The following is a 10,839-nucleotide window of genomic DNA, read 5'->3' on the forward strand; positions in this document are numbered from 1 at the left end:
TGAAATGTAGAAATATTCCTCTCAAATTTTCTTATACTCTTATAGTTTCAAGCCATTGACAAATCTTAGAGGAGTTCAAAGGTTTATCAAGAGAGAGAGAGTTCTTCAAGAGTAAGTTCTTAAACTGTTCTCCATTGATTTCTAGCCAACTTTAAGCTTAGATTTATGGATGTAAATTTGTGGTTCTTAAGGAGATAAGATTGTAATAAGGGTGTGTGAGTTTTATGTTAGTTTTATGAGTTATGAGGTTAGTTTGATGTGGTATGCTTATGCTCGATTTAAGTTTACTTATTTTCGGTTAGAGAGAAAAATTTCCGGTTACTTTGAACACGGGAGTGAGAACCCTAGAATGAGATTTTTAGGTGTTCTAAAGCTTGAACTTATAGCTCTCGATGTTTTGAACATTTTCTGTGGATGTGACAAAACCCCATTTTAACTCTAAATGTAAGTTTTAAGTCATTTTTCAAAAACAGCATAGGCAGTCCAAAACAGTTTTGAGAACAAAACTGGTTCAGCCAAACGAGACCTTTAGAGACTGAATCTCAATTTTTCATAAAAATGATAATTTTATATTTTAACGAGACGAAGAACTTTTATGAAGAACATATTTTCAAAATCTAAACTTAAGATGTAGTAAAAGACCGATTTCCAAAATGACACAGTTTTTGGACTAAAATAGTTTCAAGAAAAACAGCAACCACTGTTTTCACCCAAACGAAGCCTTTAGAGGCTGAATTTCAACTTTCTCCAAAAACGTGAATTTAAGATCTTGACAAGACGAAAAATTGTCACGAAGAATAAATTTTTGAAATCCGACTCTAAGATGCAGTAAAACACAGATTTCAGAAACTGCACAGTTTTAACGAAACAAAACTAACATAGTGTTGGTTTTAACAAAAAGTTATCAAAGAACCCGAGATGTGATTTCCGTAAAATACTATAGTGTTAAACCTCATTTTAACAGAAGTATTCATAAAGAAAGTTTTCAAGAAAAATGCTTTCTTTTAAAGTACTTAGTGGTTTATCAAGCAAATCATTCCAACGGGCACCTACAAGTCAATACGATAGGTCCTTAGAATTTCGAAGGATTGATGTGGGTCTAACGCCCACATTGATTTAAGAGACTCCGTTTGAGTTTAAATTTATGTGGCCTAAGAGTTAGAATGTCGTGAATAAGTTTCTAGGCCGAATTGGGCCTTAATATCATAATACGTCCAATGAGAAAAATTATGGAGAATAAGTTACTAGATTGGGTAAATGATTTTCAATCTAGACATAAGTATGTTAAGGGCAATTAAGGAAAATAAGATTTTGAGGATTTAACAAATTGATCTTTATAGTAAATTATCCTTCAGAAAAGGAAAGTAATACATGCCTTAAGAAAAGGGTTAGTGATTACGCCTAAACGTGTACAAAAATAAGCGGTCAATTGTAGTACAATTTAAACGGTCGATCCCATGAGGAGGTGTTAAATTGAACAAGAAATGACTAGTAAATAAAAAGCGTTAGGAAAGTAAGCAATCAAACAAAGAAAAGGAATGAGTGTTTTTGATGATTTTTTTGAACAATTTAAAATGGAGAAAATTCAATAATAAAAAGTGGTAAGGCTTTGAGAATCCTTCGTATGCTTTGTTCACCTATTTGGATTTTGATTCATAAATTGACTCAATTGAAAGTTTCACATCCCAAACAATCAATCGGAAAATAAATATTTGAAGAACATATGAATTAAAAATGTATTCGAGTAAATAAAATTCTAACGTTTAGAACTAGGAAAAATTATCTTATGAGAAATCTAAAAGCGACAATATACCGTTGGCAATAATGCAGTAAAAGACTACTCATAAAACAATACCTATCAATATATAATATAATGCAACAATCACATAAAAAGAGCTTGACTAGATTTATATGAAAGTTGACAATAAAATATATTGATAAGAGGAAGAAATATGATAAAAGAAAATTATTTACTCGAATGTATAAAACTTACAAATCATTGGAGAATCAAAATCCAAACAAGTTCACTACACATATAGGATCATCTCTATCCTCACCTAAATACTCTAGCCTAACTTGCACATAATTCCCATAAAATTCTAAAAAGAAAGTATGAAAATAAGAACACGAAAATAAGAGAAAATGTGTGAGAATTTAGGCTCTAAAATCAACAACCTAAACACTTTGACATGCCCTTATTTATAGAGTTTTTGGGCCATGCCAAAGGTTACAATCAGTAACCAACCAAAAACAAACGTTCTAAAATTAATTGAAATTTACAAATGATTAATTGGGATGATAAAAACTAAAACTTAATGAGAAAGGAAACCATCAGAAACGATTTGAGGCTGAACAAGAAGAACAAGCGTTGCACTCCTCAGCTAGCTCAACGGACACAAACGGCAACAAAAAGGAATAGCAAAAGGCTAGGACACATGGCGCATGGAGATTCGCAGAGAGGAGTAATTTGCCGACAACTGGATCCCACCGGACACGTGGCGCATGCTGGTTGGCGAGCTGCTGGAACGCGGGACCCATGCGGAGAGAAAAGGAAATCCGAGTGATGCGGGCGTGGAGGAAACTCGCCCGGGGGAAGGAACCGTGCGCGCCAAGCGCGCTTGTTGCCGTGGGGAAGCAACGGGAGAGCAGCTGGGGCCCGCGCCTAGTTCGTGCAGTTCGCGACACGTGGCAGATGGGATGGGCTCACGGCTTCTCGGCTCGGCTCGGCTGGATGATGGGCTGATGCTCTGCTGTCTTTCTGGGCCGAATTTGGGCTTTTCTTGGGCTCAACTTTTGGGTTTTGCTTGGTAAACTAGCCCAAATCCAATTGTTTTCTTCAAAAACCTGAAAAATAAAATAAATCCAATTAAAATTAAATCCTCTAAATTTAAGAATATTTGAAATTAAAATCACAAATTTGATAAAATAATTTGACAATTATGAACATTAAAAGTGTAAATTTGTGCACTTATCAGTTAGATTCCTTCATAAGTTGTTAAAATAGAATAGCAAACGACAGTTAATCTCACACTCTTAATGGGTGTTCATTTTCAGAAATAAGCAAGTAAGAGAATAGGCTGTTTGACGAAAAGGGAATTCTAGCTCTGTAAATCAGGTAAGTAGGAATCTCGCCTACAACATGAATAGATTTTAAAGAAAAAGTTACACATGTTATATATCCATGTTTATGCTTTAAGTATTGTATGCGATGTTATGTCATGCTACACACATAAGCAATGCACATGAATTATATGTGTTTGAGTACATTCCATGTTATGGTATGCTATGCCATGTCATATTGCATACACCTTAATAAGTCAAGAAGAACTTATAAGAATAATCTAAGTGAGTTCCGTACCAGCCTCCGACTCAAGGGAGGTAACTCAAGCTCCGACTCAAGGGAGAAAAGAAAAAAAAATATAATAATGTCCTTCGACTCAAGGGAGGCATTCAAGTTATAATCACGGTTTCGTGGGGGACCTTGCAAACCCTCACGTCCCGATAATTGCGCGCAAGTGGTACGCGAGCACTCGGGCTTACAAGAAAGAAAGATAAGATATGATAAGATAAGATAATAAGACTATGATAAGACATCATAATCAAGCATAATCAACTCATACATATTTATTCATGTGTACTCACAGTTATTTTGCGAGATATAATTCCTACTTGCTGAGCGAAAGCTCAATCAGATATGTTCATGCTGTAGGTAAGAAACCTGTCAGCAATTCTTGAAGGACAATGGCGAGCGGCGGACGAATGGTGGAGATGGGAATGGATACCGCTCACAATTAAATCTTCCGTAGTAAGTTAAAGTAAAATCATGTTTATGTATATATGATTCAAAAGTTTCAAGCACATATGTTTAAAAAGTATATGTACATATGTATATTAAGAGAACCGAGATTGTAGCTAACAACCCTAGTCTTGAGTTTTTAAGTTTTAGAACGTTACAACAGTGCATGCAACAAATAAATGAATTTTAAACATGACGATTTAAATGACTGATTTTGAAAGGATTTTGAAAGGACTTTAAGTGTTACGTGAATTGAAGATTTCTCACGAAATCCGTTTTAAAGTCAAATTAGATGGCCCGATCAAATTTGCTAGTTTTAGAAATGCTTTTAAAGAGTATTTGAAACAAGAGTTCAAACGCCGCTCAATTGAAAGATACGATTTATGAAATTATTCATTCTTATATATAAAAAAAAATGTTCCGCAAATTTTAAGAAATCCCAGTAAGTACAAGTTAAAAAAATAAAGTTAAGCTACAGTGACGGCCTCATAGGAGGGTCGTCACACACAGTTCCCCATTCAAACGAAAACCGATCCTACATTCCAAAAATTGTAAATAAACATTTTTATACATCTGTGAGACGATCCACTTGGACGATGAACTGGTGAACCTAGTCAACCTCCATTCCAGAAACTGATTCATCTAAGATCTTCTGAAGTTCCTTCAATCTTTGCCTGGTTAATGCAATACAATCCTGCAACCACAGAAATCTTCCATGTCAGAATCCAGTTAATAAGTTCTGTATATCTATCTGTTCGTAAGCATTCCAATATTGTATTTATGTCCATCAAGTAGATTGACACGAAATTGCTTCGACTTATGATTGGCCTCCTTACATAACTTTTGAGGCAAGTAGAGACGAACCTGAACAGATGATGTGAAGGCAAGAACCAGTCCACCTGGCTTGTAAAGATACACAAGTTGATCAAACGTATCCAAAACCACGGTAACAAGGGTTTCAAAAATAGTCTCTTCCTCTGCAGTAGGGTCAGCCAATATGTAATTCTTGTGAAGTACACATGTCAAGGAAAATGGAATCCTGTTTAAACTGAGCTTTCTTTTCTCTTTATTAACTATATCTTTTTCTCCATTTTCCTCGGAAACAACGATGAGCTTTCCGTCATCGTTCATAGAAACTACAGGAATCTGCACTGCAAGGCATGAAAATCACAAAATAATAAGAGAGTTGCAACAATGCAGAAACAAAAGTTATAATCCCGAACATAAACTCACAGTATGATTTGAGTTATAAGCGATTTATCACCTAACACGTATTTACTTTGAGCAACTAGGTGATTTTACGGCGGGAAAGGTTCTTGTCATTTCCTTTCTTGTCATTTGCATCATTTATATTTTTGGTAGAACCATTTGCATCATTTATAAGTTACCCTTCTTTGTTTCATAATAAGAACATTTACATTTCCTTTTCTTTCCTATGAAATGGAAAACTTAACATCAAAAGAAAATTTTCTAAGAAAGATATGAAGCAGTATTCCCCCAGACTAAACTTATTAGAAAGCAATTTAATTCCCATAAGTCTTAAAAGCTCATCTGCAGTATATTTGAAATTACATATCTTTCCATCTTGAACAGATGCATACGTGTTCTATGATTTTAACAGATGAGGACGCTGAAAAGATAAAACAAAATACTCCGTCTTAACTGCAAAACAGGTTGGACTTTTAGATGCCAGTTTTACACATTGCACTTATTAGAAAGCAATTTAATTCCCATAAGTCTTAAAAGCTCATCTGCAGTATATTTGAAATTACATATCTTTCCATCTTGAACAGATGCATACGTGTTCTATGATTTTAACAGATGAGGACGCTGAAAAGATAAAACAAAATACTCCGTCTTAACTGCAAAACAGGTTGGACTTTTAGATGCCAGTTTTACACATTGCATTATGCCAGATCTTTACGTTCTCCTGGTTATTCACGATATAATGAAGAGGATACAATTCTTACAGTGAGAGAAGGCGGCAATAGCTGATAGCAACGCAGCATCAAAAAGAGAACCATCAGCATCCAAACAATATATGTCCTGCAAGAGAAAAATCACAAGTTTATTTGTAACTACTATACCATTCCAAAGAAGAAAAACATGATTAACCAAAAGTTTGAAAGCCATTTCAGGTGAAACAAAATGGGTTAACTATAAGCAAAGTTTATAAAAATTAAAGGTATGAAGGTAATGGAAAATATTATAAATCATTACCAAGTAAACCATCCAAGCAGCCTTTCCACTGACCAATGATAAATCCTTTAAATCAATCATTCCAGAACTGCAACAACCATGATGCAAGTAAACAAGGTAGACTTATTAGAACTTCTCGCAACCAAGCTTAGCACCAAAAACCAAAGTTAACCCTCTAACTAAAGTACTTTGAAAAAGTAATCAAGCAACAAACTATGACCATAGAAGTGCTTGACATGCCTTAATATAGTATCAGCCAACTGCTTCGACACAACCGGCTCTGCCTCAGCTGGCCTACCTGGCCTAACGAGTGGAGAACAAATCGGGGGCATGTGGAAATCAATAGCTGAAAATATCAAACTAAACGTTGACACCCAGTAAATCGAAGAGAACAGTGAAAAATGAAACGAATGATAAGCGAAACTAAATACAAGCTATGCAAACTCAACCTATGCATCCCTCATCTGGTGACTCCTTTGAAGGGGTCATGACCTCCATTTTAATAGCAGCCAACATGGTCTATAACATGAAAAGAGAAAATAAAATAAATAAATAAAAAATAAGCACAGTGTACAAGATCCATATCTCCTTAACACATCTGAACTTGCAAAAGACCAACAAAAGAAGATGCAATTACGGTTAAACCAATCTTAGCCAATGCCGACCCATCAGCAGATGCTACAGCTCCTGTAGTAAAATGCGAAAAGCGAGCTCTTAAGTTACACGGTTTTGAGAACAAAATTAGGAGAATTCTATGGTAGAATATAAAAACCGTCAAACCGTAAAAACTGTCATAACAATTTCAACATACCTAGTTCTATAGTTGTATCTCTTGCTTTCCCAAGCGCTCTACCATCGGGTCGAATCGATTCGGCGAGATGATGCTCGTAAAAGCGAAGAGGGAAAAGTCGTCTGAAAGCATCCACTTCCATTTCTGATGACAAATCCCCTGAAGCATTTGAATGTCCCATTCCCAAACCTCCATCTTGTTTCTGTTCATGTGCACTTCATAACAGAGCAAAAAACGCATTCTTGTTCAGCGTAATAACATGGGACATCAGGCAATTTTTTTTTTCTTTTTTTTTTTTTCAAAAATCATAACTTTTCTTACAAAATGTTAACCGATAAATTGAAATTTCATGATAAATTAAGCTCGAAAAGGATTACCCAAAAGCCAGCAAAGAGAAATGATTATGAGTTAATGAAATGTAAAACGCATTGCGGAGAATTGGATTGGAGTCTATGAATCAGCTGCTACGTATAGAAGAACTCTAGGGTTTAAAGTATCACGTATGAAAAAGCGAAAGAACCCCCAAAATGCAAATTGATATGTGTGTGTGTGTGTACATAGAAAGAGAGAGGTTTTGCTTACTATAGTTGAGAGACCATTGTGAGCCGGAGAGCGCGGAGGGAGAGATGGCAATGGAGCTGGAGGGTTTTCTGGGAACGACAGAGTGATTTGGGGTTTAGTGGGGTTTAGTGGGGTTTGGAAAACAATTGAAATCGAAAATTACTAATTAGTGGAAAATTATTTGAATTAAATTCGTAATTGGGTAGGGCACTAAAAAGAAAAACATAATAATAGTAATAAAAAGGGAATGTCTCTTGTAGATGTATATATGGATGGGACCAATTTTTTAACGGTTAGAGTTGATCAAAATTAAATGAAATTAAAAAGTATGCAGAATAGATAATCTTTATACATATTTGATAGTTGAAAACGTCTAAAAAAATAAACTATCAATAGTTATAGGGGTGACATTCATGTTAGTGGGTCGTATTCGTATCAACTCATTTATTAATCGTGTCAGAAAATATCAACCCAAACACGACATGTTTATTAAACGTGTCAAAATATTAACTCAAATACAACTCATTTATTAATTGTGTTAATCGTGTCAACCCGTATAATTCGTTTAAATTAATATATTGAATAAATAACTAATATAATAATGACTTATTTAACAAGATCATGATATGTTAACATGTTTATTGGTCAATTTATCTTTTCTTTTGAGAAAAATAAATGAATTTTACCTATAAATATTAAACTTCACATTATTTGTATTTAAAATGTCATATAAACTTTCATGTTATATCACATATCATTAGATTGTAGATGGCTCATATAGTTAATTGTGTCACTTCGTGTTAGGAGGTCAACCCTAACCCAACTTATTTCTTAATCGAGCTAATCGTGTCAACCCGATTATGACCAAAACCTATTTATAGTAAACTCAAACCCGCTAATTTTGTATGGATTTTGAGTCGTGTCACCGTGTCGCTATTCGGATTTCTAACCCTAAGTAGTTCCCTTGTTTAAAAGAAAGAAATTAATTATAACAATTTAAAGAGGATATTCTATGTTTTCTTAATTGTTTTTGCAAAAACAAAGACATCTTTGAATAACTTGGAGAAGCCTAAAGAATCCAAAGCGACCAAGCAAAGAATATATTAGTACGAAATAGAGAATAGGAAGCCACTAGGAAACATGATCAAAAGATTGACTAACAAATATCTATAATAATACTTCAGAATTCCTCTCTTCTACTTCAAAGATATAGGTAGCCTTGGATGTCAGTTGAATTATCTTACATTCAAATACTAAGGGGCATGCTTGGTGCGTGGTATTAGAGTTATGTGTTGTATTATTTTAAAATAATACAGGACGCGTTTGGAATTCATTTCAAAATGATTTTATTTTTTATATGAAAATAAAAATGAAAATGTTTTCAATCTCATACATAAATCATTTTTGAAAATACATTTGGTAGTTTTATCAAGAGATTATTTTCAGTGTAAAAAAAAACTTATTAATGTCTCTCTCTCTCTCTCTGCTCGAGAGAGGAGAAAATGAAAACAAAAAATAAAAAACGATTAAAAGTCATTTTTTATTTCTCTCTCATTTTGCACTAAACTAAAAAATCATTTTCATTTTCATTTTTTATCTTTATTGCACTAAACGTCATTTTAAAAACATTTTCATTTTTTTTTTCTCAAAAAACGTAAAAAATAAAAACAGGATCAATTCTAAACACGGTCTAAAATTTATCTTGCTCTCTCTCTACGTTCTATCTCTCCCCCTTTTGCTCTCACTCCATCTCTTCTCGGCTCTTACTCTAGCTCTCTCTCTTCTATCTCTCTTTTATAGCGTCCAAAATTCTCATGCTGTCAGGCGAATCTCACGGTAGTTTTGCAGCATCTTGCTGTGATTTCTTTGCATAGCCATACGTTTCCATTCAATTGTAAAAAATCATAACCAAAAACCTTACTCTCTATCTCTCCCCCCGTTCACCCTTTTTTTTTTTTTTTCCTTTTTCTTCTCTCTTATCTTCTTCTTTCTTCAAAAAGAAAGACATATGTCCTTTCTTCTTTTTTTCTTTTTTCATTGAGCTTTACTGTGGATTGGTTGGTATTTAAAGAATTAATTGTTATATAAGCCACACACATTGTAAATCGACAATTCACTAACATATATGAGACGTTTAGAAGGGGGATTCGTGCCATAATTTGAATCATAGTTCGTGGCTTGATGTATTTTCTCTCATAAAAAATATACGTAAAACGAGAATGATTCTAAATCATGATTCTGAATCTATGAATCAAATGTCCTCATAGTGTTTTTTTGGTAAATCTTTTTACAAATAAATATAATATGTGTTCTGATAGTAAATATTTAATTTATCGTGTAAGTCTTAGATTTATCAGCAGTTTTAAAAAAAATGTTTATCTTATATTAATAAAGTTAATATAAATCAGTGGCAAATTTAATCACATTGCAAATCCTTAAAAAATAAGGATGATTATTATTCTTTGCTTACACCTTCAAATATGTAATTCGGACGGCTATTGAAAGAAAAAAAGGCCGGTGATGAGATAGAAGAGCAGACCTACGAACATTAGATAGCTTTTAAGTTTCAATTTTATTCAACTTTACTCAATTTTATTCAAGTTACAACTTCAACTCAAATTATAACTCAAATTCAACTCAAAAACTACACTCAAGTTACACTCTAAAAGAACAACCCCGAATTCATTTCTTGAGTATTGCCCACACCATTTAAAAAAGGTAATCGAATATGATAGTAAATTAAACACTGTATAAATTAATACAACATGTTAATTCCAGACAAAACCAAACATTTATAGTTACAAGATTGTTTAGTGTCACTTATATTTGGACTTAATGAAAAAAGGATTGATTGTGATTGTAGTACTTTTCATAGATATAAGCTTATGGAGGTCGATTTCCAATAGAAATTTGTATTAGGATTAATGACAAATTTTTAGAGTGGTAGATGTTTGATATTTGCCTAAGATTGATCTAGTGGATAAGCGATAAAATAAAATGTGAAAAATAAAGAGAGACACTAGAATTTATAGTGATTTACCTTAAATTATAATACTACATCCACTGAAATATTTGTTATTTGTATTATGTAGAGAGAAAATAATACAAAGAAGCTTGGAAAGCTTGAAAGAGACAATAATAGAGGAAAGAGAGAGGAATTGGTTTTAGGGCGGTAGCGCACAAGTTTGTGAGTCTTGAAATCCCCTTGACGTAATGGGAAGGCCTTCTTTTATAGTTGTAAAATGTAGTTGCTTATTTTGGGTAGTTTCTTTTTTCTCTTATTGTTGATTTTCTTGATTGTGTTTTGATCTTGTTTCCTCATTCACCTTGAATCTTCTGTGATTTAGGCTAACCTTGGTGCAATATAGAGCTTTCCCAAAATCCTGGAATGGAAAATTCTACAGAGGATTCTCATAATATTCTTTAGAGTAGTGATTCCTCTACTTCGTTGAGCAGTCACAGTCAACTCCAGATATTGTTGTCGATTCCTGCT

The 10,839-nt window shown here is 33.6% G+C and overlaps 1 protein-coding gene across 1 annotated transcript; it reads right to left on the reverse strand.

Moving 5' to 3' along the window:
* Positions 1-4,240: 4,240 nt before the first annotated feature.
* On the reverse strand, positions 4,241-7,527 carry LOC21385083 (exosome complex component RRP43). Its single transcript, XM_024170798.1, has 9 exons — positions 7,368-7,527; positions 6,807-7,000; positions 6,633-6,682; positions 6,445-6,514; positions 6,236-6,341; positions 6,017-6,083; positions 5,767-5,842; positions 4,661-4,947; positions 4,241-4,490 (listed from the first exon to the last, which is right to left on the reverse strand). The coding sequence occupies exons 1-9, from the start codon at positions 7,382-7,384 to the stop codon at positions 4,407-4,409; spliced, it is 951 nt and encodes a 316-aa protein (XP_024026566.1). The 5' UTR covers positions 7,385-7,527; the 3' UTR covers positions 4,241-4,406.
* Between the last annotated feature and the right edge of the window lie 3,312 nt (positions 7,528-10,839).

The sequence above is a fragment of the Morus notabilis genome, unplaced genomic scaffold (genome assembly GCF_000414095.1).
Source record: "Morus notabilis unplaced genomic scaffold, ASM41409v2 Scaffold134, whole genome shotgun sequence".
NCBI lineage: Eukaryota > Viridiplantae > Streptophyta > Magnoliopsida > Rosales > Moraceae > Morus > Morus notabilis.